General features: G+C 33.2%; 2 protein-coding genes across 4 annotated transcripts; both read right to left on the bottom strand.

The window, feature by feature from the left end:
- Window positions 1–10,541: 10,541 nt before the first annotated feature.
- Window positions 10,542–12,714, bottom strand: LOC18035922 (transcription initiation factor TFIID subunit 14b). Of its 2 annotated transcripts, none has more exons than XM_024180648.1 (6): window positions 12,519–12,714; window positions 12,240–12,328; window positions 11,933–12,154; window positions 11,661–11,848; window positions 11,417–11,538; window positions 10,542–10,921 (listed from the first exon to the last, which is right to left on the bottom strand). In XM_024180648.1, the coding sequence occupies exons 1-6, from the start codon at window positions 12,540–12,542 to the stop codon at window positions 10,826–10,828; spliced, it is 741 nt and encodes a 246-aa protein (XP_024036416.1). In that variant the 5' UTR covers window positions 12,543–12,714; the 3' UTR covers window positions 10,542–10,825. The 2 variants fall into 2 exon arrangements, with proteins under 2 accessions (XP_024036416.1, XP_006425511.1); XM_006425448.2 differs by having other exon boundaries at window positions 12,526–12,714.
- A 1,013-nt stretch (window positions 12,715–13,727) lies between these two features.
- Window positions 13,728–16,694, bottom strand: LOC18035886. Of its 2 annotated transcripts, none has more exons than XM_006425446.2 (3): window positions 16,408–16,694; window positions 14,689–15,556; window positions 13,728–14,158 (listed from the first exon to the last, which is right to left on the bottom strand). In XM_006425446.2, the coding sequence occupies exons 2-3, from the start codon at window positions 15,546–15,548 to the stop codon at window positions 13,984–13,986; spliced, it is 1,035 nt and encodes a 344-aa protein (XP_006425509.1). In that variant the 5' UTR covers window positions 15,549–15,556; window positions 16,408–16,694; the 3' UTR covers window positions 13,728–13,983. The 2 variants fall into 2 exon arrangements, with proteins under 2 accessions (XP_006425509.1, XP_006425510.1); XM_006425447.2 differs by having other exon boundaries at window positions 16,486–16,693.
- Window positions 16,695–17,882: the final 1,188 nt, after the last annotated feature.

Here is a 17,882-nt window from a genome sequence, read left to right as displayed (position 1 = left end):
ATAAATGACCTATTCGCCTTCCTTTTCCTTTAAAATTTTAGTGTTTAGGAGGTTATTGTATATTATGAAAATAGTAGGGAGGTAAGTTATATAAGTATAATCAGTGGGGGAATTGGCAACCATCCTAGGTGAAACTGATTATCCATACATTAAATTGAATTAAGCATGGATTATTTTAGAAATCAAATGATTAATCATAGGAGACACACGGAGTGTGAACCTAATTATTACCTAACCCTACACGATGGAGAAAAATATTAAATATGTTAAGTGAATGCGAAATACTAATTGAGCCATTTTTTGTTGATTACGTAGGTACTCTCTTCCAAGCCTAATTGAGAGGCCATCCAAAATATGTTTCTTTCAATACGTAAAAGATTCAAACCACATACACATAGAAACCAATGTGCATGAACCATTTGTATGCAAGAACTAACTGAATTAGGCATCCAAGTTATACACGCTGACTAAAAGGTTCTAAAAATAATGGGGACAAAGAAGAGGAGATCTTCCAGAAAAAACCCTACCAGCTTGACAGTATAGTCCCCACTCGCATGTGCATCAACTTCGCAAAAAATGAATATTGTTAAAGCTTGCTGCTTTAATATCGGGCCAACATCTTATCAGACGTCAAAACGCAGCAAGTGATAGGGATTTCAACTAACCCAATCTCTAAATCAAAGTTCCTTATTCAGCTCATAGAGATAGAGCTCGTAGCAATGAAATGACCAAAAATTTGGATGGGTGTGTGGATTTTGCAAATTAATTTGATCAATTTCTCTCCCCCCCCCCCCCCCCAAAAAAAAAAATCAGTCGTTCGGTTTGGGTCTTTCAATTTTCTCATTTTAATTTGGAGCCTTATCTTTTTTTTTTTGGGTTAATTAAGTGCTTGCTAAATTAAGAAATATGTGCTGACGTCCCTTTCTTAGTTCTTCTATTAAGTAATAATTAGAGATCACTCAAACGCACACTTGGCACACTAGTGAAACACTAGGTACCAATGTAGCAAATAGGGGCGTTACATTTCAGAGATAGATAAGATCTGTACGCAAATAGTGATGACTAAAATTTGTACGCAATCAAAATCCATAAGATGAGTAAATTAAATGGCAATCTTTGTAATATCATCAAAGCTGAACTGAACTCTGCTCTATAAATTTATGTGTATTCTTGGAATTATGCCTCTATATGCCCTCGAAATTCGTGGGTCGGTGAAAAAAAGAAAAAATACAAACTGAGATGATGCCTCTGCTGAATCTCCTCTGCAATTTGAAGACGTGTTTCATATACTTGCACCTAACTAGGGTTCCATATTTGGTCCTTTTAAATTTTTGAAAAAAGAAAAATCTCTAGTGAAGTGACAACGCAATTCTCCAGACACAAGGAGTCTGTCCGAGAAAAACTCTTGCTGACTCAAACAGTATCCGCCCGAGAGAATCAAATCTGAAGACATTGTGCATTGATTTACTGAGACTCTCGTACACTATTTCACGGGACGGTTGATTGCTTTTGCTTGCTCGTGGCACGGGCACAGCATAAGGTTAAGCTACTGTTATAGCTATAGCCATGCAATCATGTTTGCCGTACGTTGACAGATAAATGTGAAGACACTGTTGTGTTACATCAGTAAAGCCACTACTTTGAACTGTCACCATCTTTCTCAGTATCTTTTTCTTTTACCCTCTTTCACTTAAAAGTAATTAAGCCCACAATACTGGAGCAAAAAATTGTTATAACATAGCTTTTAGACGTCTTATTAGTAAAAAGAAATCTCTCTCTTTACTGGTCTCACCGGTGCAGGGCTGTTTCTTCTGGACAAACATAAGCCAGGTGAAACCGAAAAAACAGAAATTTCAGTTAAAATAAACAGAGAGTTTCCCGAAGATTTCCTCTGTTTGCATATCTTTTCGCAGTTGATGAAAAATTAATCTGCATGCATATCGAGGAACAAAAAAAACTAAAATTGATGATTAGAATGTAGAAAGCCTAACAATGCGCCCCAAGATATCAGTATCTTTTGCTGCTTTTTTTTTTTTTTAGGTTCCTCTTCTTGTAAATGGTTTATCACTAAAACAGTTGGCTAGTTAGGTCTCTACATGTTTCACTATTGCAAACCTATTTTTGTTCGACAAACACACATGACAAACAAAGTGATGAGTCCTAATAAAAAGATAAATCATACTCACCCCAACAGCTCTACCCAAAGCTCACTTATACAAATATTAGGAGTCCCTTTGACATTGATTCAGATTTTTTAAGTGTAACTTAAATTATTAAAACTTTTAGCTTTTATTAGTGGGGTGGAGGGAGGATGCATATCATTGCTCAATAGATAAAGAAGAAGTTGTTTATGATATTAGCTGTGTTGATCATTTTTTTATTTCTGCCAAGTGTGTGTTTATGACAATACATGGTTAAATTTCAATTAACATTAAGATGTAACTTAATTTCTTGAGCATTCAAAGTCAAGGAATATAATATTTGCACTTATAGCCATAATTAATGAGAAAGATTTAAAATAAAATAGGGAGTAACTCCATTAATTTCTGTCATTAGTCTAAGCTTTCTCAAGAAGAACACTTGATGAAAACTTCATATAGATACATTATATATATGCTAATTAATGTAGTCATAGTCAAAACCACCGGGCGGACTAGAAGAATATTTATACACACACACACGAGATCAGCATATATATCAGCTGAACCGATGCAGCTTTCTCTTTGTTATTCGATACAAAACGTGGCTTAGTAATTAGCTTATCCTTGTGGTTATAATTATATCCCTAGAAGTATTCACTTCATATGAGCCAAGATGTTAACTGCCGGAAAGCACGTTCATCACAAGGAAGGATGATACCCAGATCATGCTTGTACCCATATTCCTCTGCTGCTTTTTCAAGTAAATTCTTGAACTTTGGGTGATTCAACCATGTTATTGGAATGATGTATCTGCTTCGATTCTCTCCAACATACACTACGCAATGGCCTTTTGGCACATCATTTGGATGGCCATCTTGATCACAGCTGCATTTCTTCCCAAAGCTTGAGCATTGTTTGAAAATTTCTTGGATAGCCATTGGGTTAATTATATTTGTAGTAGGTAACTTTGCTTTGATTGTAATAGTGGTGGGGGATCACGAAGAGCAATTACTGAATTTAAAACTAGCTAGAGAGATGATGTTAGGGAAGGATTGAAGGATTAGAGGGCGTATTTATGGAGAGATTTGAGTGTGAATTGGAACAAGGAACATGTGGGATGTGGGGACAGTGCACAGATCAAATGGTGCTTTTGAACTCAAATGGGGCTTGCCGCTTGCCCTACTTGGTTGGCTTGTTCGAGGACAATTGGGGTCCATTTAATCGGCCCTAGTCTGTCTTTCCCTCTCCTGTTTTATGCAGTTTCGTCTTCACGAATCCAATTCTAATTATATATTATAAGGCTGGAAAAATTCGGAACTGGGCATGATGTATTCCAGTTTCTATAATTACTAGTGTCCTTCTCTTAGGAACATGGGGCTCCGTATATAGTCGCAAGTATTTCCCCCTCAAAGGTTTATTGCTTTGGTATCTATTATTCGGAGACTGGAAAAATTCGGAACTGAGCATATATTCCAATTTTCTGTTATAGCTCGTGTCTTTCTCTCAAGAATTGTCATTTTCTCCTTGTTATTCGTGTCCGTATGTAGCAAAAGCCAAAAGCTCATGTGCTAGAGCTTGAGTTTTCAACTTCGCTGGTAGTGGTACACTCTTTTAACGATTATTCTTTGTTCTCTAAAGAAATGAAAAAAGAAAAATCATTTAAACACTCACTGCTAATTATAATTTTACAGAGTAAGCTATGCTCAAGACTCACGTGTTATTGTAAGAAATATTAGGATTGGGAAATTAACATTAAAATACTGTGTGGAAGTCACGTGATTGACTATAAAACATTATCTGATGGGATGAAAGTTTAGTAATTATTGGATAATGGCAATGCCTGTTTTCAAATCAGACATTGTGGAAGAATTCTGGTCTTTTAAAATTTAAAGATATTTTTTGTTTAGGCTGCACCAATTTATCTGAATTTCTAGTCTTTTAATAATGATTTTTTTTAATAAATTCACGTGATATAATATAATTTGTTAAATAAAAATATTATATAATCTATATAATTTATTTTTATTATTTTATAATTTCATTCAACCAATGATATTATATATATTTTACAGTTTACACAAGCGAGCCTAATAAAGACTAGGGCAAATCAGAAAGAGGAATAGGGTCTCATACATATTATTACATAATCAATAACCAAGCTCCTACCACATAATCAATAATTTGTATAGAAAATTATAATTATGATATTACATTTTTTTCTTTTTTTTTAAATTTCATGAACCGCGTGCACAATTACGCATAGTGTATGTTTGGTTGGGCTTTTCTATTATCCAAAAGAGCTTTTTTTAACCCAAAAACTCTCTTGAAAAAATATTACGTTGTTTGGTTTCATTTGTAATAGAGTTTTTGGATTTAAAAAAACCATTTTGCTTATACTTGAAGAAGCTCAAAATTTAGGCTTCTCCAAATAGAGCTTTTTGAGATTTTTGAAAACATATAGAATCTCGAAAAAAAACTCTAACAATATTTCACTAATTTCAAAAAACCCTATTGTATATACAATAAAGATTTCTCCACTTGGCGCCATATTTTATCAAGCAGTAACAATCACGATTTGTCTCTAATACTTTCTTTTATCAAATAAATTGTTTATTCTCTTCACTTTACAGCCATTTTTCAACTACCTTTTCACTTTATTCACTTATTTTACTATTGTTTAATATATTCATATGGTCATGTGGTCCACACAAATTAGTATATGTAGGGGTGGGCATTTTACCCGACCCGACCCGACCTGATAAATTTCGGGTTCGGGTCGGATCGGGTTAGGATCGAAACCCGATTGGTTTGAAATTTACAAACCCGATCGGGTTGTGATCGGTTCGGGTCAAACCCGACCCAATCCGAATACCCGATCGGGTTCTTAAAAAAAAAAAAACGTACTGACCCGAATTGACCTGATTTCAACCGACCCGAACTGACCCGAATTGACCCGAACTGACCCTATTTCAACCGACCTGAATTGACCCGAACTGACCCGAACTAACCCAAATTGACCCGAACTCAATTCTACCCATTTTAAATCCAACCCGAACATAACCCGAATTAATGACCCGACCCGAACCGACCCGAATATAGTTCGGGTCGGGTCATTAATTCGGGTTATGTTCGGATTGTTCATTGTCTAACCCGAACAACCCGAAACCCGATCGGGTTGACCCGAACCCGACCCGAACCCGATTTTGCCCACCCCTAAGTATATGTATTATGTGAATTATTTGTTGTATTTATTTTATTTGTTTGTTGTTTATTCATTTTGCAAGATTTTGTTTTGATTTTTGAAGTTTATTTTAAACTTTTTAGTTGATAGTTTTGGTGCATATTGATAAAGTTTATTACTGCATGTTTGAATTATGAGATTTATTTAAAATTTAATTGAAGTTTATTTTAAATCTTTGTGTAAAGTGAGTATATTAAATAATAAATATCGTAATTTATCTAAATTTATTATTTAAAATAAATTCTTTTAGTTATTCTTTTCGATAATTTGACTTTACAAAAATACTTTTAATATTATGGAACCAAACAATTTAGTGGCTCAAAAAAACTTCTTTAATTAGCAACCTAATATCCAAACAATTTTTTTTTTTTATCGAAAACTCTATTTTTAAAACTCTACTAAAAACAAAAAAAAAACTGTACCAAATCGACCCATAGCGTCATAACGAGTTAGCGACCGAGGCCAAACTTTTGTCTCGTACTACTAGTGTAATTATACGCTTCGTCGTTTCGGCTTATCTTCTAGACTTGGCTGGGCTTAACTTACGCTGTCTTAAATGAGTTACGAGCCCTTCTTCCGGTTAGCAATTAGCCATCTGGTCAACTAGCCAACAGGCATTAGGCCCACCGAATCGCTGTGCCTTTTTAGGGGAACAGAAACCTGAGTATTTCACTTTCTTCCTTGCCCACCTCCTCTTACATTATCATTTTCTTTATTCATCTTCCCCTTTTCGGCTTATATTAATCTGTCCCACTGTATATTTGCAAGGGAAATTTTCAACCTACCCCCAAATAAATTGATATTTTGCACCGCATCCCTAATAAATTTAACTTATTGCACTGCACACCCAAAACAATTGACATTTTGCAGCACGCCCCCAATTCTGTTATTTTCTCAGTTAAGTTTAACGGTGGAGGGGTAAAATTGAAAGTTTATTTCTTAAATTAATTTTAATGGGAATTCTCTTTATTGCAATTGAAATAAAAATCTTTAAAAAATTAAAGGAAAAATAATAGTGGTAACAATGTACATGTAACAAGAAATTTTTTTTATTGCAATTAAAATAAAAATCTTTAAAAAATTAAAGGAAAATAATCTTATAATAGTGGTGACAAATGTACATGTAACAAGAAATTTTTTTTATTGCAATTAAAATAAAAATCTTTAAAAAAATTAAAGGAAAAATAATAGTGGTGACAATGAACATGTAAGAAGAAATTTTTTTATTGCAATTGAAAAAAAAACCTTAAAAAAATTAAATGAGCTAAAAATTTTGTTTTTTTACATAGAGGGGTATTTTTGTCATTCAATCAAAAGTTAGACGGAGCCGTTAGAAATAACTGAAAAATTAACGGAATTGGGGGCGCAGTGCAAAATGTCAATTTTTTTGAGTGCACGGTGCAACAAGTTAAATTTGTTGGAGACGCGGTGTAAAATATCAATTTATTTAGGGGTAGGTTGGAATTTTCCCTATTTGCAATTGCGTGTTTCTATTTAATTAATAATTTCATGCATAGTCATAGTCTATTGACTTAACTCGTGCAGTGGAAACAACAGGCCTCAAATTCAAGTTTAGGGGGATAGATTTAATCCGAGAATGAGGTGGGATTAAGGTGCAATGTAATTGAAAAAAAAAATTATTTGCAAACATACTTTGAGAATTGAGAGTCGTTTTAACTTTTTCTTCTGCAAAGTCTTTTTTTTTTTTTTTTGTAATAGTTGCTTGTAAGTGTCTATTCGTAAAGCTAAACCAAGAGACTTTTGTTAAAAGCTCTTTCAGTGAAAGCATTTATTATGGAAACTCTGTAACATATTCTCCGTGATGAACAAGGTCAATGTGAGGCAAGACAAACCTATAGTCTCATAAATATGTTTAATGAAAAGCCGAAAGTGTATTTCAAGTTCAAATTCCAGCAACCTTAGGGCACACGTCTTCATTATTATGGGAAATTTACAATGATCCACCTGTTTATTTTACCTTTTTCAAAAATACATAAACACATTTTTTTTTCAGCGCGCCATTTGAAGTTTGCTTTTTATTACATTCGTCCACTTCCATCTAATTTTCGTTAGTGGATTTAACGGATGTTAACGAAATGACCTTTTTACCCCTCAAAATTACAATTTAACCCAAAATAAATAGAAATTAGAGATAAATTGGATGGATTTAATTTTTTTCAAAGGTGGATGCTAGAAATTGGAGGAAAATAGTGTTTGTTGCTTGCTAAATTTAGAAAATTTGTATTTATTTTTTTGAAAGAGAAAAAATAAATACAAAATTTATAAATCTAGCAAGCAACAAACACTATTTTCCTCCAAAAAAATAAATACAAATTTTCTAAATTTAGTAACAAACATTATTTTCCTCCAATTTCTAGCATCCACCTTTGAAAAAAAATTAAATCCATCCAATTGATCTCCAATTTCTATTTATTTTGGGTTAAATTATAATTTTGAGGGGTAAAAAGGTCATTCCGTTAAATTCGCTAATAGAAATTAGACGGAAGTGGACGAATGTAACAAAAAGCAAACTTCAAGTGGCGCGTTGAAAAAAAAAGTATTTATATATTTTTGAAAAAGGCAAAACAAACAGGTGGACGGTTGTAAATTTCCCTATTATTATTCTTTTAATTACGTTTAGGACGCGTGGATGAACAGTCTAACGCTCTTTTCATGATGACTGGCCTAGTGGGCCAAATCAAAACCCAATCCAGAAAGCTAAATAATACAGAGATTATGAGGGAGAAAAGAGAAGTAAACAGACACTAATTGGGCCCGCAAGTAGCGTCATTCTTTTCCCACTTTTAAGCCGAATTCCCCCCGAGGTCATTCAATATATCTTCTAGACCCATATTTTCATATTACTGTCTTTTTGGATACCTCCGATATTTTCAGTTTACTGCAGTCTTTTTTAGGATTGAAGTACTATATTTTTTAAATTATAGTTATTGTAAAAAAATATAATTATTAAATAAAAATTAATAATATATAATAAATATAAATTTTAAATAATAATTTTGATAAAATTATTAAATATATAATAAATTTTTTATTATATAAATAAAAAATTAAATCAACACACTTTCAAACTACAGTAATTAATGTTTACCAAACACTTCAATATTGTAATTTAAAAAATTACAACTGTCCAACCTTAATCCCAAACGCACCCTGCGTATCTTTAATCAACATCCTTCATTTGATTTTTGTTTTTATTATTATTTTTCAAAAGGTTCAACTTTTACCTTTTTATCTTTCTTTATGGCTTGATAAAATTAACCTTCAATCTTCGATACATTCAAGGGCAACTATGAGTCTCCGAGGGTAAGAATCTTGATTATCACTTGCTACCAAAAACCCAACTCAATCAAAATTCTTGGACATGGATGCCACGTTTGTGCAGATAGAGAGTATAGGAAAGACTATGGGCAATGGCGGTTGCCCATGTTCTGGGACTGAACAATAAGTAGGCGTGTGAAAGATAAAGCGAGAGGATAGCCAATCGTTGTCAATCAAGAGGCAAAGCTAACAACGATTTCCCTTGTTTAATCTCTTCGTCTTTTTCTCTCCGGACCATAATAACGGGTCCGTTATAATGGGCCGGTAGATGGCGACCGTTGCACGATTATGAACATGTGAAGCCCATGTTACTTGTGTCGTCAAAACATCCAAATAGAACAAACTTGTAAAGCCGAAAATGATCAGTATTGCCCAAGCGCCTGAGTTCAGCTTACAGATTTAACCATTCAATCAACTTTTGTCTTAATTGTTTCAAGAACATCTCTTATTGTAAATCAATTCTAGCAAGACAGGTCTGTTATTATGCATACTATCCCTTTGGTGGCAATCAACCCATACATAATTTAAATGAAAGTTATTTGTAGGATTAAGTAAAGATAACACAAGTCCTACTCCTAAGACTTGTCCTAGATAAATAAAAACCAACAGGAGAATGAACACATATAAAGATCACACAAGTTGAAGAATAAAGAAGTATATGCGTGAAAGAAATGTTGAGGCTCCGTTTGAAAGAACTTTTCAAACATAATTTATTTGAATAAAATTTTTACCAAAAAATTTTAATCGTTTGGTTACAACGAGAGTTTTTATTAAACATTGTAAAATTATTTATTAAAATAATTTTTAGTGAAAGAAATGTTGAGGCTCCGTTTGAAAGAACTTTTCAAACATAATTTTTTTGAATAAAATTTTTACCAAAAAATTTTAATCGTTTGGTTACAACGAGAGTTTTTATTAAACATTGTAAAATTATTTTAATAAATAATTTTTAAAATTATTTTAATAAATAATTTTTAAAATTATTTTAATAAATAATTTTTAAAATTATTTTAATAAATAATTTTTAAAATTATGTTATAAAAAGAATGAAATAACAATGTAAAATAAATAACAGACGTCTTAAATAGTTAAACTTAAAAAAAAAAAACTCTCAAACCTCTACTCCCAAAAGTACAAAATTTAAAATTTTATTAATAGAGATAAAATAATTTATTTAAACCCCAAAAACTTTACTCAAGAAACAACTAAGTGCATGTTTACTTATTCAATCTCATAAGCTCTTTTTAATATATATTTTTTGGTTGTTTAGTTATTTTTTAAGTAAAACTTTAACGATTAAATAAGTTCTTTTATCTCCACAGACAATCAATCTATACATATTTAACAATTTTATTTCATCTTTTTCATGACATAACTTTAAAAAACTTTTCTATTAAAATAATTTTATCATTTTTAATAAAAGTTCTTATTGACAACTAAATAACTAAAATCATTTTGGTAAAAGTTCTACTAACACAAGATCTACTTAAATGAGCTCTATTTCAAATGTTATACCAAATGGAGCCTAATCAACAACAAAAATTTCAAAAAGAGCTTATGGGATAAGTACTTGTAGCCATTAGATAAGCCATAACAAACAAGCACTAACTATAAAAGGAATTTAGCATAAGCAAGTTGGCGTCCCATAACTAAATCTAAGCAATGTTGCACTTTCAATCAACTTCAGAAAACATGAACTAGGACAAAAGTGCATAACCAAGCAACTAGCAGCTGCAACATCAAACAATAGCATTCTCTCTCTCTCTCTCTCTCTCTCTCTCTCTGTGCGAAACAGACAAAAAAATCAACTAACTGCCTCGCCTCAAGCTTTCTTTAAATTTACACAATCAGACCAAATACAAAATCCATAGTCCCCCACCCCCCGCCCCCGGCGGGAGTTAGCAAACTACTTCACAATAATTCATTGTTGTTACACTGCTATACTTGAGTCACTTGCCTCTTACAGAAAATATACATTTATAATACAATAAGATAAACCTAAAAAGGTCATTTGAACTAGGATTAATCTACTTGTTTACACCTAACATCACCAATCTTCCACAATTTACACTTGCTAACAAAACCCAAACATATTCTACAATGATCATGCATAATCATGCCCAGATGCAGGATTTGGTGGTGGCGGCAGCCCGTTCATCATATTCAGTTCTCTTCTCAGCTTAATAATATGCGCTTGCACCTAGCAATTTGCATAAGCAATCAGATAAAATAAAATTCCAGGTTTCCAAAACTAAAGCAGATGTGCCAGAAAGTACCACAAAGGTGGAGCCAATAGTTCATGTAATTAAAAGCAGAAGTGCCAGAAAGTATCAGTAAAGTGGGGCCAATGGTTTATGTAATTAGAAATGGCCTCTCTAAAACAGTCATACTCATTACCATGTGAAAGGTTGTGGAAGAACTTATAATTTGTATCCCAGATGATACAGGACAGTCAGACATGGAACGAAAACAAGTTATAATGACCACCTTCAACTAATCGCCATTATAAGAACTGGCTGTAGCCATAGATGGTGGTAAGAGGTAATGGGTGATACTATTCCCAAACTACTTGGTAAGCAAAATAGCAAACTCGATAGCAATTAGTAATATAACTACAACTATATGTATCACGAACTCTTCTAAACAATTTAACCCAGTTAATTAGCTAATCAAATCAACAAAAAAAGATTCTAACCTGCTGGCGAGCTGATGCAATTTTCAAAAGTTCATCTGCCTCTGAGAAATTCATAAACCAGTGACTGAGAGGATGATTCTTGGTATCACCTCTCCCCTTCTCATGCACGCTATCAATTGGCACTGCAGAAGTTCAAACACTAATGATAACCACATGGATTTCTTAACAAGCAAAAATTTGCAACCCCCCCCCCCCCCCCCCACCCCAACCCAAACCCCAAAAAGAAAAAGGCAAGAAGCTTTACCTGGGGTGGGCAGGACAAATCCAGCAGGCAGCCGCGGCACAACAACAGCAGGATGATTCAGCACACGAGCAAAGAAACCCTCAGCAGGCTCAGGAAAAACAATCTCATTATAGGATTCCATGACAACAGGCTTTTTGGTTGACTTCGGACCAGATTCAGCTTCTGGATATAGCTTCAGATGGTGGTACCTGAAAAGAACGAATCAATATATCAGTAAAGAACATAACTTATCAGATAAACCAACAAAGTAACGCAAAGCAAAAACTACTCACAAATCCAGCGGCTTGTCACAAACGTCACTATGGAAGAAAAGCGAGATAGCAATTTCAAATTCCCCCCACCCACATTCTTGTAACTCAAATGGAGGTGATTCAACGACTCTTGTAGGGTTATTAAAACTGGGATGCAATTGGAACACTACACGCTTAATTACAACCCCAATATCCTCATTTGTTGCCCCACGAACATAGACAGTCCACCTATGCGACTGAGACCTAACGACAAAGTAAACGTTAGCTAGCAGAAATTATACTCATATACACTAACAATATAAAAACGGCAAGTGATGAAAACACATACTCGCTAGCCTTTCGACCAAGATGAAATGCCATTGTTCCGTAAACTATTGGAACACAAATTTCCACATCCTTAAGTCTCTTGATCGCAATCTAAATAAGAAACAAAAGCCAAACTGTCAAAAAGAGTAGCTTAATATGCAATTAAAATACAAAACTCGAAAAATTAAATACTAGTGTGTGTAATTTTAATGTGCAAAATAACTAAAGAAGCGCCAACTGACAACACAACAAGAGCCTCCAGTGAGAAAGAAGTAAGAGTGAGCTCAAAATTAGGGTTTACAGAGTACCGGCTTCTCGCTATCATCAGGAACTTTGGGGATTTCGATACGAGGTGGCTTTGAGGCAGAAGCACAATCGACCGGCTCGATTTCGCCTTCCATTCTTTCAGAATCTCAGCTGTTTCCTGTTGTAATCTATTCTGAAATCGGACACATTTGAATATTTTGTAAATTTTTGTTTTTCGAGGGCAACGGGGTATTTGGGGTTTAGGACTTAAGGATTTAGGGTATAATAATTTGTATTATTGACTCTTTTTTTAACTTAAATTAAATTATTGTAATTTTTAAAATAATTATTATTAGTTGTGTTATAAAAATAATTAATTATAAATAAAATTAATAAAAAATTTAGTAAATTTTTTTAAAGCACTATAAATTAAATAAAATTTATTTATATATTTATAAATAAATATATATATATATATAATATTTTTTATTGTGTATATATAATCATTGACAATTAAAGTAAATATTTCACATTATTAGTTTATTTTTTTATTTCAATATGATTAGTAGTAATAATAATATCTTTAAAGTTAATTATTTTATTTTTTTAATTAACAACGATAATTTGAGATTTTCATAATATATATAAGGATGTATATAAAATTGTATTAAGTATAAAATTTATTCTTAAAATTAAATTTTAAAACATGCTCCATACTTTTTTAAATCTAATGTTAGGTTCCATATTTTTTTTAATATGATGTAACGATTTTACTAAAAGTGATTACAAAGAAATTTGCTAAACATTAAAATTAAATTTTATCTTTTTAAAATCACTTTTAAATTTCCTGAATATAATTTCAAACGCACCCTCACTTGAATGATATATTTGAAGGTTATAATAGTAAAACTACTTACTATTGTTTGGTTAAATTCAATACTACGCCTTTGCTTTTCATTAAATTCGAGTTGACCCCTTTAGTTTTGAACTGGTCATCCCCACGTTCGACGTTGTTGAATCCTGAGATTAATGTTTAAAAGAGATAAGAAACTGGTATGATAAGATAAGAAACACACAAATAACAAAAAATTAACAAAGATGTTCAGACCGGGGGAAAAAAATAAGGAAATTTGATCAGTCGAGGTAGTGAAGTGAGGGTTGATTGTTTGCAGAAAGCCAGAAACCCGGGTATTTCAGAAATATACATCACAGATGCATGACTGAAAATAAAACATTAAAGCTATCTCGATTTTAACACACCAAATTTTCATTCTAATGGCACAACTTTTTGGATTTTATACTTTCCGGATTCAGTTTTCCGAACCAACAGTAGCAACATGTAAAAACAAGTGACCGGTCACTTTATAAATAACATTTTGAAGACGAGATCCAAGATCTTCAAACAGCATTGCTCAGTAGCCTGCCGCTTCTGTGGTTAGCTTGGCAATTGCCAATTGCCAATTGGGTAGCAACCTGGCATACATGCCAGCAGGGAGCAGAACGAGACAAGCCTGTGAGATTTAGATGTTTGATGCATTCAGGGCCATGACTTTGCATTGTTCATTCATGGCCAAAAGTTGAGCCTCTTTCTTGTCAAGAAGGGCGGTTAACCTCACGTTCTCTTCCATGAGTTTCTGAACTTCTGCCTCTTTCTGCATCTTCTCACCCTCCAATTGTGTTGTTTTAGCAACTAGCCTGCTTCCCAACATAATTAGATAAATATACCATATGAACAAAATCAGTTGATACATGAGAAAAAGATGTCAACTAGCACTGGCCAAAGAGCGAGAGGGAATTCCATAGAAGAGGATTCTCTGTATGCAGAAATTAACTGCTAGACTCATAAGCCTATTGACTGAGTTCAGACTCAGGTTAACAAAGAGGCCTACTAGTGTCAGAATACATGGGGCATGTAGGAGTTTCATAAAAGAAGGGGGAAACATCCAGGCCACCTTCAGACAAATCACAATGGTTTCAGCATAAGTTCGGCACTAAGTTATTATCATGTTAAATACAAAAAAGCTTTGTCTATATAGTGTTTCCAAGGCAAGGTGGGGAGGGGACTCCCAGGGGAATTAAAGCATGCAAGATTCTTCTTAGCAAAAAGGATCAGCTGATGGCCTGTCGTCAAATCAATGGAGCATTACTACAGATGATGCTTGACAATACTGACAAACACTCAACAATAAAATGAAGTATAGTCAAGTATTTCAACGCATACTGACCGTTCAAAGAGCCTCTCAATTGTTTGAAATTGCTTCTCTGATGAAAGAAGTGTTTCTCTCACACTGATAAGACTGCTAACATAGTTTTTCAGAGATTCAAAATCCCGCTTCACACGACAAAGCTCCTGTTCATTTTCTGCAGCTCGCTGCCTCTGTCTAGATGTCTCTTCAACCAAATCCTCAACCCTCTGCCTCATTTCATTCAGAATACCATTCGTACCTAAAGCAAAGCGCTCCATCTCCTCCAACTTTAAAGACATATTCTCAATTTGATTTGCCTTCTTTCTGATTTCTTCCTGCCCTAAAGTTACCTTCTCTTTCTCAACAGCAGTTTCAGACTCTGCCATTATAACCCTCTTAACAAGAACTTCCATTACATCTGTAACCATCTGCACAGATTTGAGTAATTCACCTATATAAGCTCCATCTTGTTCATCTGAAGACCCTAGCTGCTTACTAATTCCAATCCATGTATCTTCGTCAGGACCATTAAATGAAGACAGGTCAACATTCCTAGACCAACCAGACAAAGGTGTGCCATTCTTGTCAACAAGGCCAACTCCTTCTAACTGTCTGATGCCACATGATGTATGGGCTAAGTCAGGAACAGCCATTATTCTAGCTTTTGATTTCAAGTAAGTTAATAATGTTGCTGTAGTTTTCACTCTTCGCCAAAGAACTTCTAGGTCCTTCTTTGCATCTTCTTCAGAATCCTTTATACAAGTTTTTACCTCCATAAGCTTTTCCTGCAATACATCCACTTGGAATTGGCTTCGTTCCATCTCTTGCTTCCAAATTTCATGAGTTTCACTTATCTGAGACTTCAAACTAGACAAATCAACATCTTCCTCGGCTGCCATTCCCTATCCTACATGATACAAACATATATATGAGTGGTCTAAACACTAAATTAACAAATTTGTCCCCAATCAATACTCAATTATCTTTGCAAACAGTAATAAAATGATTATACATAACAATTTTGAGAAACGCCTGCACAAAAATTAACCCACTGTATATTCAAAGAAATCTACATGCAGTTGATATTTGCTAACTCCACCAAGTTGATAAGCATGATAAGATTATAAAATCAGGATTGTATCTCAATCCATACTTTAACATTTTTCCAACATTTCAATCTATGTATTCTATGCACTGTCCACCTAGATTCCTAAATATCAAAAGGTATAATCATTGAAACTCTGGAAAAAGTGTAAGAACTTCCAATTTCTAGTCTTCAAATATTCCATTATTTGATTCCAGCCACACTATCACTGAACATTAAAAACCACAAATCAGAACCAAGCTGCACTTACGAGTTAAAAAATGGATATGTAAGCAGAAAAAATACACTAATACCAGCTGAATAAATGGGATTTGGATAAATAGAACACATTTTCAGTATCGTGAGATATCCAAAGGCTTGCGATTATGATCACTTATATGAGATCAAAAGAAAACGAAAAAAAATAAATTCAAAATTTTGATTTCTCGTTAACAACAATGTCAAAAGTCTACTAATTTACAAGATAAATAAAAGTTTACACACTTGAAAGCTCAATTCAACGATCTGAACTACCAAAACCCTAATTTAATTAACTAAATTGTGATGAAATGTAGAATGATCATTAAACAAACCCTAGGCTAAAGAAATGTACAAAATTAAGGCTGACGATTCGCCCAAAAAAAAAAAAAGCAGAAAATAGTAAACATACGTACATCAAATGAGAACAAAATTGAGTTCAATCAAGCAAATAACAAGAAGGATTTGGATGGATGATGATCGCGCGAAGGTACCTTCTGATTTCAAGAGGGAAGATGAGTTCGATGGGCTCGACTACACCAGATAATGTGTCGGCACGCCGTCCCGATGAAGAAGAAGTGAGGAAACCAAACAAAGGGGGTAAAGAAAGCTGCTGGTGTTTCTGTTTTTTATTTCATGCTTTCTACTTTTCTTGATTAGTAGATAAATATTTAAGATAAGACTTTTAATTTACTTAATGCCCATCTTCAAAGTTACCAAAACATTCCGATTGAAGCTAAAGATCCTAATTTGTATCTAACACATTCATCCATTAATCGTATAATAATAATTTAATAGTTATGATATATATAAACAACACATAATGATATAAATTGGGATCACTAATATTATTGATATTTTATTTTAAAGAAAAATTATAATTAATTATCATGAAGTTTTCTGTTTTTACTTATATTTACATTCAAATATCTAAGTTGAAAATTAAAGGTTCAAACCATGTTTACGTTGAAATTGGATTAGAGTAATTTTGTTCAAATTAGAGTATTGTTTGTGCTGATTTTTAATTTTCCAATTGGATTATTTGATGAATTTTTTTTTTTTAAGTAATGAATTCAATTTGTATAAAATCTTGCTTTCCATGGACTTACCATGTAATTAACCGCTGGGGACAACGGGATATTAGTGAAAAGAAAGTTGAAAACGGGGATTGTCAGTTTAATTAAGTTTATTAAGAATTACCTACTAGTTAATGGTGAATCACTTTATCTTTTAATTTTAATGATGTCGGCGAGATTTTGAATATTCATGAGCAATTATATTAAGAATCAAAGTTGACAATGTTGGACATATATGTTACAGGCCACGAACAATTAAATGGCCCTTGCACATGTTTGTGATGCTGAATTATTTTAGGCTTAAACCTATGATTTTGTATATTTATTATAGGAAAATGATTCTCTCCTGATCTGATCTCTTCTGAGTTTTTCAAGATATTCTGTCATGTGTCTTTTAGTAGTAGTGTATGGGTAAGATTCAACTTCTTTTATTTTTTTATTTATTAACTACCAATCAGTAATTGAGTTATTTGCTCAGGATATGATCAGATCAAGAGAAAATCTCGATCCTTTATTATAACATATACTTGAGGCAAGTTCGGGATCATTACCGGTTTGCCGTGACCGATCATTAGCTGTTGAGCTCTTCCACAGTCTCTGCCTTATTTAAATTCATTGCAAATCATAGCTTTAAGCTTTCAAAATCTGCACACACACCAGCAATATCAGGAAAGAGAAGAGGATTTTTTATACCCTTGGTCAAGTATCTAAAAATAAGTGAACCATAACTCTCATCGTGCCATAGTTATTTAAATACTTGGATGAATATACAGACTTCTCATGTGTTGGTGTAAAATTATATATTTTATTAATAT

Source organism: Citrus clementina, unplaced genomic scaffold (assembly GCF_000493195.1).
Source record: "Citrus clementina cultivar Clemenules unplaced genomic scaffold, Citrus_clementina_v1.0 scaffold_7, whole genome shotgun sequence".
Classification (NCBI taxonomy): Eukaryota; Viridiplantae; Streptophyta; class Magnoliopsida; order Sapindales; family Rutaceae; genus Citrus; species Citrus x clementina.
This window is presented reverse-complemented; position numbering and strand designations above follow the sequence as displayed.